Here is an 18,351-nt window from a genome sequence, read left to right on the forward strand (position 1 = left end):
AATCACTCCTGCAGTGTATAGCACTGACCTGCGGTGAGGGAGATCACCGGAATTCATCAGCAGATCAGCTCCCGTGATCTCCTTTATGGCTCCATCGCTGTGTGAGAAAGTTCTCACACAGCAGTGGGGCCGTAAGTGAGAGCACCGGCACTTTGACTGTTCTACACGTGAGATCACAGTGGGACACCCTGGATTAAGTGGACTATGGCGGACAGGCGAGTATATGGTAGTTTATTATTTTTAATTTTTTATAGGAGACATGGGCATTGCGGATTAGGCGTTAAGGTGAGTATATGTTATTTTTTTATTTTACATTTGTTATAGGAGACAAGGGTTTAGGGGTTTCTGTGTTAGATGAGTATAATGTGTTTCTAATATGTATTTAATTATTTTACATGTTGTGTTTTTTTTCTTTTTAGTGGGAGCACAGGCGCTGGCTGACAAGAGACTACTTCTCCCATCAGCGGCTCCTGTTATCACTGCTATCAGTGACAGCAGATGTAGCCTGATAGGAGTAGTCTCTCATCAGCCCATGCCTGCTGACCTGTGGTAAGCATTTTACCATGGGTCACAGTATCTCTGCAGGGTCACGCTAACATCTGACAGCATGACCCGCAGCACTCTGACCGACGGTCTTAAGGCCCCGTCTCACATAGCGAGATCGCTAGCGAGATCGCTGCTGAGTCACAAGTTTTGTGACGCAACAGCGACCTCCATAGCGATCTCGCTATGTGTGACACGTACCAGCGATCAGGCCCCTGCTGCGAGATCGCTGGTCGTGTCGGAATGGCCTGGACCTTTTTTTGGTCGTTGAGGCCCCGCTGACATTGCTGAATCGGTGTGTGTGACACCGATCCAGCGATGTCTTCACTGGTAACCAGGGTAAACATCGGGTTACTAAGCGCAGGGCCGCGCTTAGTAACCCGATGTTTACCCTGGTTACCAGCGTAAATGTAAAAAAAAACAAACAGTACATACTCGCCTTCTGATGTCCGTCAGGTCCCTTGCCGTCTGCTTCCTGCTCTCACTGACTCCCGGCCGTACAGTGAGAAGTGAGAGCACAGCAGTGACGTCACCGCTGCGCTCTGCTCTCAGTGTACGGCCGGATCTCAGTCAGAGCAGGAAGCAGACGGCAAGGGACCTGGACACCGAAAGGCGAGTATGTAGTGTTTGTTTTTTTTGGTAACCAGGGTAAACATCGGGTTACTAAGCGCGGCCCTGCGCTTAGTAACCCGATGTTTACCCTGGTTACCCGGGTGCTGCAGGGGGACTTCGGCATCGTTGAAGACAGTTTCAACGATGCCGAAGTCGTTCCCCTGATCGTTGGTCGCTGGGGAGAGCTGTCTGTGTGACAGCTCCCCAGCGACCACACAGCGACTTACCAACGATCACGGCCAGGTCATATCGCTGGTCGTGATCGTTGGTAAATCGCTTAGTGAGACGGGGCCTTTACCGGCAGTAACGTTATCACTGATAACCACTGTGCCAGTGTTTCCCATGCTGTCACACAAATGACAGCATGGAAAACACAATAGGAAGCCCGTAACAATGCAAATAAAGACTCAGCAAATCCGCAAACATTTTTATTTCTGTGTTTCTGCTGTGGATTTGACTGAATCAATTAAAGTCAATGGGTGAAAAATGCTAAAAATCCGCACAAAGAATTGACATGCTGCAGAAAAAAATGCACTGCAAATACTCAAGGAAAATACTTATCATGTGCACAGCACTTCGGGATTCTCATTGAATTAGCTGGCATAAGGATTCCATAGCCCATTTCTGCGCTGAAAAAACGCAATGAAAATGCACCAAAAATCATCGTGTGCACATAGCCTAACTGTTCCTCTTATGATTTTGGCTTATATACTGATGTAAAATAACTGACTAAATACTGAATGTGTGAACGTGACTTAAGACACATATTAATTTTAGATTCATTATCAGGAGCTAAAATGGGGGTATTAGGGTTCGTTCACACCATCGCATTTTCGGTTCAAGTGCTGTCCATGGAAAAAAACTATGTTATTCAACACGGCAGTGCAGATGAGAAATTTTTTTGCACTGACGGAATATGTGTGTGTAAAAAAAGAAAATCATTGCATGCCATATGAATAGCAACCGGATACAATGCAGTTCTGTAAGACAAAAAACTGTAAATGGTCTGGAAATGACTAATAGCTTCTGAGTAAAAAATGGATTGTATAAGGACAATAAAAAAGTCTCACTTATTTTGGATGAAACCACTTTTTACAGGCTTGTGTGAACCTACCCTTAGACAAAGGTCTGCAGAGGAGCTGTAAACACAAAATAGGAGATTTGCAATCCCCTTCCCAACGTAGGCTGTCTTAGTACATCCCACATTGTGTCCATGTGTATGAATCTGGCTCAGAGGCTGATTCTACCTGATACCCAGCAAATGCCATCTCTGTTTGACAGCTAGCAGATGCCTGTAAAGTGACCAGAGCAAGTTCTGACCACAAACTGGCATGTCATTGTCCAAGTTGCTCACATAGCTCTCTTTATCCTCCCTGCAATCAAAGAGTGTCAACAGGATCATACTGTCCATAACAGGAGATCAAATGGCCATTAAGGCCAATGAGTTGGGAGGGGGCAGTGCTGCTTGTCATTAGGCCCTTCCCCACTCATGTCATGATTTCAGCGGAATCCACATCCTTAGGATCCTCCCTGACCCACATTCAGCCTATGCCTTGGGGGGTGCTGCTGAAGAGCCCAGTTGCTGCCATCGTTGTCCTCCTGTGAAGACTAACAATTGGATGGGCTTCACAGAAGGATGTAATTTTCACTATACCATGAGGTACTATAGTGTTGAGGAATATAGAACACGTTCAACTCCCATAAGGAGACAAAAAAAAAAATAATGTAGATCCAGTGGGGTAATGTAGAACTTAACGTTTATCTATAAAAACACACTTATAAATGGAAAAGTCATAAAATGAATATTAGGCAAAACTATACAAAAGTCAAAACCATCATTCGGGTGTCATACTATAGACATCAAAGTAAAAAAAACCTATAAACCGTACTGATGGCTAGCTCAGGTCACAAATTATCAATCATAAGTAATATAGATTTAATGAGCGCTCAATCACTGCACTAAGGAAATAAAGCTGTTTGATCTCCGAAAAATCCTTCAACCAAAAGAGGGATTCATCAAGGGGAGCCCCAAGAACAGCATACAGGGGCAGGACCCCAATTCCTCAATGGTCGTGTCTTAATAACTCATCCTTGTTCACCCTATTAGTTTGACCCCTTCTTTGCCTCAGCTATTGTCACCCTAGAGTGTCATCAAAATGCTCCCGATAAGTTTTGTTCAATACTCCTCAAGGGAGAATATCTATGATAGGTAGGACGTTGACTTAATGGATAGAAGGAAACATATTTCAATAACATGATTATTGCATGGTAAAAAAAAAAAAAGAAACAAGAAAAAAAAAGTGTTTTATGTTATCCAAAATTGTATCAGTAAAACCAACAGTTCACCACACGCACAGAAAGAAAAAAAATTCCAGAGATTATGGTGTTACCCAAAATACTTACACTGAAAGGCTGCATTTATGGTAGACAATGTCAGATTTTTTCTACGGAAAAAATAAGTGATTTAATTTTTTATAGTATCTGCAATTATGACATATTTTATATAATTACATTAATTACATACATTTTCCAGTGCCAAAAGTGTACTACATTAGATAACCAACCCTGCGGGTGAGTTTGTCATGTTTTCAATCAATGACTGTGGACTGTGCTACAACTTTTTTTCTTAAGGCAAAGATGAAACTATATACAAAAATATAAATATATATATTGTTCTGCATCTAATCCTGCTACTGGTTTTTAAAAAAACTGTATGTGTGAGTCAAGTTTACTAGAAAAACAGAGAACAGTATATACCTTAATAGTTCCATTATCTTTATCCATCTGTATGTGTCTTAAAGTGTGTGTGTGCTTCTTTGTCAATCTAATATCATTATTTTCACCATATACTACTGTATGTAGAGAAGCTAAGATGTTAAAGGGGTGGTCCGAAACCAACATTGATTTTAATCTGAAATGCCTATTTATTGTAATAATCTAATCTATTTTCTAATATACTTTTTAATCAAAGTCCCATCTATTCCCTCTCTACTTTCTTTATTACTTTTATTTTTTACCTACCTCCATTTGGATAATGTTTCGTTTGAGTATCCACTCATGCACTGGTGATTATCAAACAGGATGTCATCAAGAGGAAGAAGCTGCAATCATTGCGCAGCTTCAGTCCCCACACAGACATGAAGAGTCATTAGTGGCATCAGTTTCAGGATCTAGGCTAGCCCCTGCTCTACAATTCACAATGACAGTGTGATCCCTTGCCGGATCTAATGAGAAATAACGAGCCGGCAAAAGAGAGCATTGTCTGGGGTAAAGTTTGAGATCAAGTTTGGTCCTGAACCGAACTTTTTATTTTATGTTTGTCCACCGGTTCACTTATCTCTACCAATAAGCTGTTCTATGTTACAGAAACGCACACTACATAGTTTAAAGAGTTTAAATCTCTGTAATCTGCATACAAAATTGTTAGAGAAGTCTCAATGCCATCGTTTAAATAAATAATACCGCTACCTACCTCATTGTTGTCCATTGCAGTGTTGATTGAAGGCAGTTATGACTTAACAGTTAAAAATCTAGATGATCATAGAAGAACTAAGGCAAAAAAAAACAGAAAAGTAGAACAAATTATTTAAAACAAAAAAGGTTGATTATTTTTAGGCTAAATGTTCTTAATATACAAGAACATGGCAGAGATTTACCATACAACTGAATGAATGCCACAAGATCAGGTCAATATAAGTGAACTGTGTGCATTTGTCACTAGAATAACTGAAGTCATAAGGCATTCATTTTACAATCCAGTTCTGAGGAATCACTCTTCCCCCTCCCTATTTTGGCTCTAACTTTATGAGCGTGTTGCTTCAGTCCAAAGGATGTGATTAAAATTCTTCTTTAGAAATTTTTAAAAGGATGGAAAAGTGAAAAGCAGCCACACCTCAACTTGTAAAGAGATGAAGATGTGTAATACTGCTGAGTGTATTACATTGTAAGGGTTTTTAAACTCGGCAAGTGCAATGAGAGAAAACAATGTTAGTCAATTAGACAGTGCTCATCTGCAAGTTTTTCCTCACATGGAATTGGGGTGAGGAAAAATTTGCAGCATCAGTATCAGTGCACGGCAGGCACAGGCCACATCTTGCTCCGTCGTGTCTAGAATGGAGTTGCTTCTGTGAGGCATGACATCAAGGAAAAGGGTGGAGCCTCATGGATTAGACCGCTGTGCTCATAACAGGAAGTTGCTGTGTACCTAGTGGAATGAGTGTGGAAAATAGTGGAGCGTGTGTGGCAAATAGTTGGCAAATAGTGGAGCGTGTGTGGCAAATAGTGGAGCGTATGTGGCAAATAGTGGAGCATGTGTGCCAAATAGTGGAGCGTGTGTGCCAAATAGTGGAGCGTATGTGGCAAATAGTGGAGCATGTGTGCCAAATAGTGGAGCGTGTGTGCCAAATAGTGGAGCGTATGTGGCAAATAGTGGAGCATGTGTGCCAAATAGTGGAGCGTGTGTGCCAAATAGTGGAGCGTGTGTGCCAAATAGCGGAGCGTGTGTGGCAAATAGTGGAGCGTGTGTGGCAAATAGTGGAGTGTGTGTGGCAAATAGTGGAGTGTGTGTGCCAAATAGTGGAGAGTGTGTGCCAAATAGTGGAGCGTGTGTGCCAAATAGTGGAGCTTCTGTGACAAATAGTGGAGCGTGTGTGCCAAATAGTGGAGCATGTGTACGATGGGAAAATAGTGGAACCTGTGTGCGAGGGGCAAATAGTGGAGCGTGTGTGTGAGGGGCAAATAGTGGAGCGTGTGTGAGGGGAAAATAGTGCAGCGTGTGTGCGAGGGGCAAATAGTGGAGCGTGTGAGGGGCACATAGTGGAGCGTGTGTGCGAGGGGCAAATAGTGGAGTCTGTGTGCAAGTGGCAAATAGTGGAACGTGCGTGCGAGGGGCAAATTAGGGAAGTGAGGTGCTGCAGTATGAGGTTATGTCTAGAGAAGAATGAGGTGCTGCAGGCGGAGGCTGTGTATAAGGCCCCATTCACAAGTCTGGCTGGCTGTGTGAAAGGGTTATTCTAGCTTCGAAAAATGATAGTGTCAACAAGATCAATCTTCAAATTTTAAGTCTCCTTCCAGGTTTGTCCACGACCTACAAGTCAGTGGATACAGTAACAGACCCTGATCAAGCATTATTCTATCCAATAGAGTTCCTCAACTCCTTGGAACCACACAAGGACTTCCTCCACATAAACTCTTTCTAAAACTTGGAGCACCTAATCTGCTGTTGAGAAATTTAGATCCACCAAAGCTGTGTAATGGAACAAGACTCTTGATTAAGAATCTGTTTACACATGTAATTAAAGCAACCATTTTGACAGGATGTGCCAAAGGAGAGGACATTTACATTCCAAGAATTCCACTCATTCCATCTGATTTGCCTTTAGATTTTAAACGCTTCTTGTTTCCAGTTCTACTGGCATTTGCAATGTCCATTAACAAGGCTCAGGGACAGTCCTTGAAAGTAGTAGGGATCGATTTGCAATCTCCATGCTTTTCTCATGACCAACTTTACATGGCCTGTTCAAGAGTTGGAACTGCCAAAAATCTGTTCATCTTTGCACTGGAAGGAAAAACCAAAAATGTTGTTTATCAAAAGGTTCTTGAATGTGTTGAAAATAAAATACTATCAATACTTGGGTAATCATTTAGTTAATTTGTGTTGCAAATCTGTAGTGTTGAATATATGATGTGAAATGTTTTTATGTGTAATATAATCATTATAATTTGTTATAACTAACTACAGATAGTTACTATGTCCGGGCAACACCGGACTCTTCAGCTAGCAGATAGAATAAAAGAAAAAAAATGGTGTGGAGTTACCCTTACTATTTTTAACCAGCTGAGGGAAAGCTGACAGCTTGGGGCTGTTTATAGTCTGGAAAGGGGATTATAAACATGGAGCTATGCTGACACTTAATATCAGCTCAGAATTGTCTACTTAGCCTTTACTCACTACTAACAAGGGTTGACCCACCCCAAAAAAATGATGTGTCATCCCCACAATTTGTAATATCCAGCAAAGGCTAGGCAGACAGCTGCAGGTTGATATTAATAGCCTAGGAAGGGGCCATGCATATTGTCCCCCTCCCAGACTAAGAACAACAGTCCTCAGCCACCTCATAAATGGCGCATCTATTAGATGCCCCAATTCTGGCACTCTTTCCACTTGCCCTGGTGCAGCTGACATCAAGAAGCAGCAGTTAGTAATGGAGAAGCATCTTTAAGACATCCCCATAGTAAAATGTAATAAAGACAAACACAGAGTAAAGTCCGCCAGGCCTCGACCAATCAGCGACGGGCACAGTATCGACGTAGATGTCCTAACGGTTGCCATGGCGACGATGATGTTATAAAGGTTGCCTCGACCAATCAGTGACGGGCACAGTCTGCCGCGAATTCTGGAATCATCATTGTCCATATACTACGGGGACATGCATATTCTAGAATACCCGATGCGTTAGAATCGGGCCACAATCTAGTTTGAAATAAAAACTTCCAGACTATCTTTTACCTGTTTATTAATATCTAAACAAAAATTTAAAAAAATGAAATCCTCACCTGTCCGCAGATAATCTGTATGATCCACAACGAGCCCAAACTCATCTACATTTGGATGCTAAGCGGCAACATAAAATGCAACCAATCAGCCTGGGATCCAGGAGACACTGAGCTTAGTGTGAGAACCCAGCTTCAGTGCCCAGCACGGATGTTAGTAAGGTGGCTGGAGTTCATAGCTGATGAACTACGGTCACCTTAATGATGTCACCGCTTGCTGCCTGATAAATTCCATAAAACAGTCATAAAACATCAACCTCAGTACTATTACCCCACGTGCCACCACATCAGGTCAAGAAGGAAAAGCCAAGTGTAAGCAACAGAAAAGGCGCATCTTATGGATGCTCAATTTCTGGGGCAACTGAGGGCTGATGTTCTTAGTCCAGGAGGAGGCTATTAATATCAGACTAAAAAACAAAAACAGAAACATAATAGGTAAATACCCTGCCCAGCTAGTAGACACACAGCCTTTTGAAACCACATCAATATGTCCAGCTCAAAGAAAAAACTGGCCACACCTTTATATGCACATGGTTTTTCTTAGAGATGGACATTATATTGATGTGGTTTCCCATGGTTGTGTGTCTACTAACTGAGCTCATTCCTTCTCAGCCCTTATCCACATGTATGCCACTTGACAAACGGTAAGGTTTTTAATATTAGAGTTAGTACCATCCAAATTAGGGTCACAGTGAAGTGGTGGGATGGCTTTTGCATTTTTTTGATCAAATTTATGTTAACCCCTTCATGACCCAGCCTATATTGACCTTAATGACCTGGCCATTTTTTGCAATTCTGACCAGTGTCCCTTTATGAGGTAGTAACTCAGGAATGCTTCAACGGATCCTAGCGATTCTGCGAATATTTTTTCATGACATATTGGGCTTCATGATAGTGGTAAATTTAGGTCGATAATTTTTGCATTTATTTGTGAAAAAATTGGAAATTTGTCGAAAATTTTGAAAATGTAGCAATTTTCTAATTTTGAGTTTTTATTCTGTTAAACCAGAGAGTTATGTGACACAAAATAGTTAATAAATAACATTTCCCACATGTCTACTTTACAGCAGCACAATTTTGGAAACACATTTTTTTTGTTAGGAACTTATAAGGGTTAAAAGTTGACCAGCGATTTCTCATTTTTACAACAAAACCATTTTTTTTAGGGACCACCTCGCATTTGAAGTCAGTTTGAGGGGTCTATAAGGCTGAAAATAACCAAAAGTGACACCATTCTATAAACTACACCCCTTAAGGTACTCAAAACCACATTCAAGAAGTTTATTAACCCTTCAAGTGTTTCACAGCAGCAGAAGCAACATGGAAGGAAAAAATGAACATTTAACTTTTTAGTCACAAAAATGATCTTTTAGCAACACATTTTTTATTTTCCCAAGGGTAAAAGGAGAAAGTGGACCCCGAAAGTTGTCCAATTTGTCCTGAGTACTCTGAAACCTCATATGTGGGGGTAAACCACTGTTTGGGCGCACGGCAGGGCTCGGAAGGGAAGGAGCGCCATTTAACTGGAAAATTAGCTCCAATCGTTAGCGGATACCATGTCGCATTTGCAGAGCTCCTGTGTGCCTAAACATTGGAGCTCCCCCACAAGTGACCCCATTTTGGAAACTAGACTCCCCAAGGAACTTATCTAGATGCATGGTGAGCACATTAAACCCCCAGGTACTTCACAAATTTATCCATAAAAAAAAAAATACTTTTTTTTCACAAAAATTTTCTTATAGCCTTTTTTCATTTTTACATGGGCAACAGGATAAAATTGATCGTAAAATTTGTTGGGCAATTTCTCCTGAGTACATCGATGCCTCACATATGGGGGTAAACCACTGTTTGGGCGCACGGCAGGGCTCAGAAGGGAAGAAGCGCCATTTGACTTTTTGAATGGAAAATTAGCTCCAATTGTTAGCGGACATCATGTGTACCTAAACATTGGAGCTCCCCCACAAGTGACCCCATTTTGGAAACTAGACCTCCCAAGGAACTTATCTAGATGTGTAGTGAGCACCCCCAAGTGCTTCACAGAAGTTTATAACACAAAGCCGTGAACATAAAAAATCATTTTTATTTCCTCAAATATTATTTTTTAGCCCGCAATTTTTTATTTTCTCAAGGGTAACAGGAGAAATTGGACCCCTAATGTTGTTGTCCAGTTTGTCCTGAGTATGCTGATACCCCATATGTGGGGGTGAACCACTGTTTGGGCACACGTTGGGGCTCAGAAGGGAAGGAGTGATGTTTTGGAATGCAGACTTTGATGGAATGGTCTTCGGGCGTCATGTTGCATTTGGAGAGCCCGCGATGTGTCTAAACAGTAGAAACCCCCAATTCTAACTCCAACCCTAACCCCAACACACCCCTACCCTAATCCCAACCCTAACCCGAACCCTAATCCCAACCCTACCCCTAATCCCAACCCTAACCCTAATCCCAACCCTAACCCTACCCCTAATCCCAACCCTAACCCTAATCCCAACCCTACCCCTTATCCTACTCCTATCCTTAACCCTACCCCTAATCCTATCCCTACCCCTAACTCTACCCCTAACCCTACCCTAACCCTATCCTTACCCCTAATCCTAACCCTAATCCTACCCCTATCCCTAACCCTACCCCTAATCCTAACTCTACCCCTAACTACCCCAATCCTAACCCTATCCCTACCCCTAAACCTAATGCTAACCCTATCCATAACCCTAACCCTAATCCTAACCTTATCCCGAGACCCGTCCCCTAATCCTAACCCTATCCCTAACTCTACCCCTAACCCTACCCCTAATCCTAACCCTATCCCTACCCCTAATCCTAACCCTAATCCTACCCCTATCCCTAACCCTACCCCTAATCCTAACTCTACCCCTAATCCTAACCATATCCCTACCCCTAAACCTAATGCTAACCCTATCTATACCCCTATCCCTAATCCTAACCCTATCCCGAGACCCTTCCCCTACCCCTACCCCTAATCCTATCCCTACCCTTAACGCTACCCCTAATCCTAACCCTATCCCTACCCCTAACCCTAATCCTAACCCTATCCCTAACCCTTCCCCTAATGGGAAAACTGGGGCAGGGGGCGATCATGGGCAGGGGTGATCACCAAGGCAGGAGGGGGCTGTCAGGCACGGGGGGGCAAGATGATCCGCAGATGGAGGACATGGAGCCAGCAGCAGCAGCATCAGCGGGGGGTGATCACCGGGGCAGGGGGAGGGAGCGTCACATGGACGCTAGCTCCAATCAGATCTGGGGGTGGTGACAAACTGGTCACCAGGGTGATCATAGCCAAGGGGGGGCAAAGCCACCCCTCCTGAGCTAAAGTACAAGTCCCCCTGTTCCTGCAGATCGGGTGAAATTTCAGTTAACCCTTTCACCCAACCAGGAGAAACGCGATCCCGCCATGATGCCATATAGGCGTCACTGGTCGGATTGGCATCAACTTTCATGATGCCTACGTGGCGTCACAGGTCGGGAAGGGGCTAATTAAGTACCGAATATTATTTTCATGCACTATTTCTGTTTATTTACAGCAGAATATTTACCTATTATGTTTCTGATTTTGTCTTTTTTTTCTTCAGTGGCTAGTGTGAACGTGCGCTTACATGCTGCATGCATACCAGTTTTAACCCCAGTTAATTTATTTAATAATAATAATAATAATCTTTATTTATATAGCGCCTGTTGTGAACTCTATTTTTGGGCTCCCTCTGGTGGTCACAAGCGGTACTGTGTAGTGTTGTCTTTCTGCAGGTTGGCTGCGTCAGCTGGTTCGTTATCCTTGGTTGGTTTCCTATTTAGCTCACCTGGATACTCAGTTCCTTGCCTGCTATCAATGTATTCAGTGCTCTTCAGATTCCTTGTCATTACCTTGCTCCCAGCCTCTCCAAGACAAGCTAAGTTTTTGTCCGTTCATTTTTTGATTATCAGCATTCATCATGTTTCTTGTCCAGCTTGCTAATATGTGATCTCCTCGCTTGCTGGTTGCTCTAGGGGACTGAGTTTCTCCCCCCACACCGTTAGTTGGTGCGGGGGTTCTTGAAATCTCAGTGTGGATATTTTGTAAGGATTTTTTACTGACCGCACAGACCCCTTTACTATTTTCTGCTATCTAGTATTAGTGGGCCTCATTTGCTGAATCTGTTTTCACCCCTGTGTATGTGCCTTCCTCTTACCTCACCGTTATTATCTGTTGGGGGCTTCTATATCTTTGGGGATTATTTCTCTGGAGGCAAGAGAGGTCTTTCTTTCTCTCTAGGGGTAGTTAGTTAGGCTGGCTCGAGACGTCTAGGATTTTTAGGCACGTTCACCGGCTACTTCTAGTGTGTTTGGATAGGTTCAGATTTGCGGTCAGTCCAGTTTGCCACCTCCCTAGAGCTTGTCCTATGTTTGTTACTTAGCTGGAGTAATTCGTGATCCTCAACCACTAAGGATCATAACAGTATAGCAGGCCAAAAAAGTGTTTAATGCATCGCAGAAGTGGGATAAAAAGAAGACCTGAGTACAATTTTTTTTTTTCCTCCCGCTTTTCCTTTGCTGCAGTCTGTTTAGCTTCTTTCATCCCCTTGAACTCTGGGTGGTTTTGAGCTCAGCTGCAGACATGAATGTTCAGACTCTGATTTCTAGTGTGGATCATCTTACTGCACGGGTGCAAAGTATTCAGGATTTTGTTATTCATAGTCCTATGTCGGAGCCAAAGATACCCATTCCTGAGTTGTTTTCTGGAGATAGATCTAGGTTTCAGAATTTTAAGAATAATTGTAAGTTATTTCTGTCTCTGAAACCTCGTTCCTCTGGTGATTCCGCTCAGCAAGTTAAAATTGTTATCTCCTTGTTGCGTGGCGACCCTCAAGATTGGGCTTTCTCTCTGGCGCCAGGAGATCCTGCATTGCTTAATGTTGATGCATTTTTTCTGGCTCTTGGACTGCTTTATGAGGAGCCTAATCTTGAGAATCAGGCAGAAAAAGCGTTGCTGGCTATCTCTCAAGGTCAGGATGAAGCAGAGGTGTATTGTCAAAAATTTCGGAAATGGTCGGTGCTTACTCAATGGAATGAGTGTGCCCTGGCTGCAAATTTCAGAGAAGGTCTTTCTGAGGCCGTTAAGAATGTTACGGTGGGGTTTCCCACCCCTACAAGTCTGAGTGATTCTATGGCTTTAGCCATTCAGGTCGATCGGCGTTTGCGGGAGCGCAAATCTGCTCATCCTTTGGCGGTATTTTCTGAACAGAGACCTGAGTCTATGCAATGTGACCGAACTCTGACCAGAATTGAGCGACAAAGTCATAGACGTCAAAATGGGTTGTGCTTTTACTGTGGTGATTCTACTCATGTTATCTCAGCATGCTCTAAACGTTTAAAAAAAAATCGCTAAACCTGTCACCATTGGTACGATACAGCCTAAATTTATTTTGTCTGTTACTTTGATTTGTTCTTTGTCGTCCTACCCGGTTATGCCTTTTGTGGATTCGGGTGCTGCCCTGAATCTGATGGATTTGTCGTTTGCCAGGCGCTGTGGTTTTGTCCTGGAGCCTTTGGAATTTCCTATTCCTCTGAGGGGAATTGATGCTACGCCATTGGCTCAGAATAAGCCTCAGTATTGGACGCAAATGACCATGTGCATGACTCCCGTACATCAGGAGGTGATTCGCTTTCTCGTTCTGCATAATTTGCATGATGTTGTCGTTTTGGGTCTGTCATGGCTGCAGGTTCATAATCCAGTTTTAGATTGGAAAGCTATGTCTGTGTCAAGTTGGGGTTGTCAGGGAATTCATGGCGATACTCCGTTGGTGTCTATTGCTTCTTCCACTCCTTCTGAGGTCCCTGAGTTTTTGTCTGACTACCAGGATGTATTTGATGAGCCCAGGTCCAGTGCCCTGCCCCCTCATAGGGATTGTGACTGTGCTATAAATTTAATTCCTGGTAGTAAATTCCCTAAGGGACGACTTTTTAATTTGTCTATACCAGAGCATGCCGCAATGCGGAGTTATATAAAGGAGTCTTTGGAGAAGGGACATATTCGCCCATCCTCTTCCCCTCTTGGTGCAGGATATTTTTTTGTGGCCAAGAAGGACGGTTCTTTGAGACCTTGTATAGATTATCGTCTTCTGAATAAAATCACAGTCAAATTTCAGTATCCTTTGCCACTATTGTCTGATTTGTTTGCTCGGATTAAGGGGGCCAGTTGGTTCACTAAGATAGATCTCCGTGGTGCGTATAACCTTGTGCGCATTAAGCAGGGAGATGAATGGAAAACAGCATTTAATACGCCCAAAAGGCCATTTTGAGTACTTAGTGATGCCTTTTGGACTCTCTAATGCTCCTTCTGTGTTTCAGTCCTTCATGCATGACATCTTCCGAGAATATCTGGATAAATTTATGATTGTTTATCTGGATGACATTTTGGTCTTTTCTGATGATTGGGAGTCCCACGTGAAGCAGGTCAGGATGGTGTTTCAGGTCCTGCGTGCTAATGCTTTATTTGTGAAGGGCTCAAAATGCCTCTTCGGAGTACAGAAGGTCTCCTTTTTGGGTTTTATTTTTTCTCCTTCTACTGTGGAGATGGACCCAGTCAAGGTCCAGGCTATTCATGACTGGACTCAGCCTACGTCTGTTAAGAGTCTTCAGAAGTTCTTGGATTTTGCTAATTTTTACCGTCGTTTCATCGCTAATTTTTCTAGCGTGGTTAAACCTTTGACGGATTTGACCAAGAAGGGTTCTGATGTGACTAATTGGTCTCCTGCGGCCGTGGAGGCCTTTCGGGAACTGAAGCACCGGTTTTCTTCAGCTCCAGTCTTATGTCAACCAGATGTCTCTCTTCCCTTCCAGGTCGAGGTTGATGCTTCTGAGATTGGAACAGGGGCTGTTTTGTCGCAGAGAAGCTCTGATGGCTCTGTGATGAAGCCATGTGCTTTCTTTTCAAGAAAGTTTTCGCCTGCCAAGCGGAATTATGATGTTGATAATCGGGAGTTGTTGGCTATGAAGTGGGCATTTGAGGAGTGGCGACATTGGCTCGAAGGAGCTAAACATCGTGTGGTGGTCTTGACTGATCACAAAAACCTGATTTACCTCGAATCTGCCAAGCACCTGAATCCTAGACAGGCTCGTTGGTCGCTGTTTTTCTCCCGTTTCAACTTCGTGGTCTCATACCTGCCTGGTTCAAAGAACATGAAGGCTGATGCACTTTCTAGGAGTTTTGTGCCTGACTCTCCGGGAGTTTCTGAGCCGGCTGGTATTCTCAGAGAGGGAGTGATTTTGTCTGCCATTTCCCCAGATTTGCGACGAGTGCTGCAGAAATTCCAGGTGGATAGACCTGACCGTTGTCCACCAGAGAGACTGTTTGTCCCGGATAGATGGACCGGCGGAGTTATTTCCGAGGTTCATTCTTCGGTGTTGGCGGGTCATCCTGGGATTATTGGTACCAGAGATTTGGTGGCTAGGTCCTTCTGGTGGCCTTCCTTGTCGCGGGATGTGCGTTCCTTTGTGCAGTCTTGTGGGATTTGTGCTCGGGCTAAGCCTTGCTGTTCTCGTGCCAGCGGTTTGCTTTTGCCTTTGCCTGTCCCAAAAAGGCCTTGGACGCACATTTCCATGGATTTTATTTCGGATCTTCCAGTATCTCAGAAAATGTCTGTCATCTGGGTGGTGTGTGATCGTTTTTCCAAGATGGTCCATTTGGTGCCCTTGCCTAAGTTGCCTTCCTCCTCCGATTTGGTTCCTCTATTTTTTCAGAATGTGGTTTGCTTGCACGGCATTCCTGAAAATATTGTGTCTGATAGAGGATCCCAGTTTGTGTCCAGGTTTTGGCGGACTTTTTGTGCTAAGATGGGCATTGATTTGTCTTTTTCGTCGGCCTTCCATCCTCAGACTAATGGCCAAACCGAGCTAACTAATCAGACGTTGGAAACTTATTTGAGATGTTTTGTTTCTGCTGATCAGGATGATTGGGTGACTTTTTTGCCATTGGCCGAGTTTGCCCTTAATAATCGGGCTAGTTCGGCTACTTTGGTTTCGCCTTTTTTCTGCAATTCTGGTTTCCATCCTCGTTTTTCCTCGGGTCAGGTTGAGTCTTCTGACTGTCCTGGGGTGGATTCTGTGGTGGATAGGTTGCAGCAGATTTGGAACTATGTGGTGGACAATTTGAGGTTGTCACAGGAGAAGGCTCAGCGCTTTGCCAACCGCCGCCGCGGTGTGGGTCCCCGACTTCGTGTTGGGGATTTGGTGTGGCTGTCTTCTCGGTATGTTCCTATGAAGGTCTCCTCTCCTAAATTCAAGCCTCGCTTCATCGGTCCTTATAAGATCTTGGAAATCCTTAACCCGGTGTCTTTTCGTTTGGATCTCCCAGCATCGTTTGCCATTCATAATGTGTTCCATAGGTCTTTGTTGCGGAGGTATGTGGTACCTGTGGTTCCTTCTGTTGAGCCTCCTGCTCCGGTGCTGGTCGAGGGAGAATTGGAGTACGTGGTGGAGAAGATTTTGGATTCTCGTATCTCTAGACGGAGGCTTCAGTATTTGGTGAAGTGGAAGGGCTATGGTCAGGAGGATAATTCCTGGGTTGTCGCCTCTGATTTGGTTCGTGCCTTCCACGCAGCTCATCCTGATCGCCCTGGGGGTCTTGATGAGGGTTCAGTGACCCCTCCTCAAGAGGGGGTACTGTTGTGAACTCTATTTTTGGGCTCCCTCTGGTGGTCACAAGCGGTACTGTGTAGTGTTGTCTTTCTGCAGGTTGGCTGCGTCAGCTGGTTCGTTATCCTTGGTTGGTTTCCTATTTAGCTCACCTGGATACACAGTTCCTTGCCTGCTATCAATGTATTCAGTGCTCTTCAGATTCCTTGTGATTACCTTGCTCCCAGCCTCTCCAAGACAAGCTAAGTTTTTGTCCGTTCATTTTCTGATTATCAGCATTCATCATGTTTCTTGTCCAGCTTGCTAATATGTGATCTCCTCGCTTGCTGGTTGCTCTAGGGGACTGAGTTTCTCCCCCCACACCGTTAGTTGGTGCGGGGGTTCTTGAAATCTCAGTGTGGATATTTTGTAAGGATTTTTTACTGACCGCACAGACCCCTTTACTATTTTCTGCTATCTAGTATTAGTGGGCCTCATTTGCTGAATCTGTTTTCACCCCTGTGTATGTGCCTTCCTCTTACCTCACCGTTATTATCTGTTGGGGGCTTCTATATCTTTGGGGATTATTTCTCTGGAGGCAAGAGAGGTCTTTCTTTCTCTCTAGGGGTAGTTAGTTCCTCAGGCTGGCTCGAGATGTCTAGGATTTTTAGGCACGTTCACCGGCTACTTCTAGTGTGTTTGGATAGGTTCAGATTTGCGGTCAGTCCAGTTTGCCACCTCCCTAGAGCTTGTCCTATGTTTGTTACTTAGCTGGAGTAATTCATGATCCTCAACCACTAAGGATCATAACAAGCGCCAACATATTCCGCAGCGCTTTAGGTATTAATATCAGCTGCTGTCTGCATAGCCTTTGCTGGTTATTAAAAATAGGAGGGAACCCACATCATTTTTCTTGTGGTCACCCCTTATTAATAACCAGAGGAGGACCAGGGAGGAGTCCCCTGGGGACAAGTCTTGCAAAGATCATTTTGTAACAGGCTGAGTGGTGGAACCACTGTGCCAATGCCCAAGGAAGACCCGGAGGGGCGTGACTAGGAGCCTCACCCAATCCGACCACGGACACGCAGCAGCTAATGACACCTCAGTCCGTGTAGAGACAAGGGAGGTGATCCAGGTGCTACTCGAGGACTGACCTTGGGTAGATGTTGGCTGACCCCTAGGAGCGGATAGCTAGAATAGCCTGGGGGAATGTCTGACAGATGCAGGCAGGTGGATAAGGTGACAGGAACTGCAGGTGCAGACAGGACAGTCTGACGGAGAGATGAGCACTGGTGGGTGCAGATGGCTCTGCTGCCATGGAGGTGAGCACTGGCGGGTTTATCTAGCTCTGCTGCCGTGGAGGTGAGCACTGGTGGGTGCAGCTGGCTCTGCTGCTGTAAAGGTGAGCATTGGCAGGTGCAGCTGGCTCTGCTTCCATTGAGGGAAGCACTGTCGGGTGCAGCAGACTCGGAAGCAAGTAAAGGGACCTGAAAAACTGACAAGCGTGTTAGGAACAAACTCACTACATTGCACAGGCACCTCCATGTTGGAGGAGGCGGTTTAAATAAAAAGAGACCTCCAGCTATTGGCTGGGGACACTTTAGAGGAATGCGTGCGGCCCCTTTAAGAAAGAGGAAGGGTGCTCTCTAAGCACAGTGCCTAGAGACCTGCTAGGAGTGCGTGTATCCCGGGCAGCAGTAGACCCCGAAGAGGCAGGATGGGAGCCTTGGCGATGAGTATGCTGGTGTCTCTGCAGGGAGAGAGGGACTGCAGGCAGAGATGCAGGTGCTACACATTTGTATATTCACAGTGCATTCTGGGATAAGTGAACATTTTCTGCAAACTCAAGAAACACTGGATATTGGCGATAGCAGCGTAAAGGAGGACATCAGAAAACCGCGCAAATTTTGGCATGATCTTCATCGCCTTGACGTCATATAAACATTAAGAACATGGAAGAGGCCAGCAGCCATTTGGTGAGCTGCATTGCATGCTATATGCTGAAAAGCCAAACATAACCTACCAGAAATTCAAGCT

At 44.3% G+C, this 18,351-nt stretch overlaps 1 protein-coding gene across 5 annotated transcripts in view; it reads right to left on the reverse strand.

The window, feature by feature from the left end:
• Positions 1 to 18,351, reverse strand: part of PLA2G4C (phospholipase A2 group IVC) — a 177,780-nt gene that overhangs the window by 123,564 nt on the left and 35,865 nt on the right. For 3 of the 5 annotated variants that reach the window (XM_077297850.1, XM_077297869.1, XM_077297878.1), the window contains exons 2-3: positions 4,628 to 4,704; positions 3,559 to 3,599 (exon numbers count right to left, since the gene is read on the reverse strand). In XM_077297850.1, coding sequence (XP_077153965.1) covers positions 3,559 to 3,599; positions 4,628 to 4,642 — 56 coding nt within the window. In that variant the 5' untranslated portion in view covers positions 4,643 to 4,704. Of the gene's footprint in view, positions 1 to 3,558; positions 3,600 to 4,627; positions 4,705 to 6,441; positions 6,462 to 6,496; positions 6,713 to 18,351 lie in introns of those variants that run through there. The other 2 variants (XM_077297860.1, XM_077297887.1) reach the window with 2 other exon arrangements.

Source organism: Ranitomeya variabilis, chromosome 1 (genome assembly GCF_051348905.1).
Source record: "Ranitomeya variabilis isolate aRanVar5 chromosome 1, aRanVar5.hap1, whole genome shotgun sequence".
NCBI classification, from domain to species: domain Eukaryota; kingdom Metazoa; phylum Chordata; class Amphibia; order Anura; family Dendrobatidae; genus Ranitomeya; species Ranitomeya variabilis.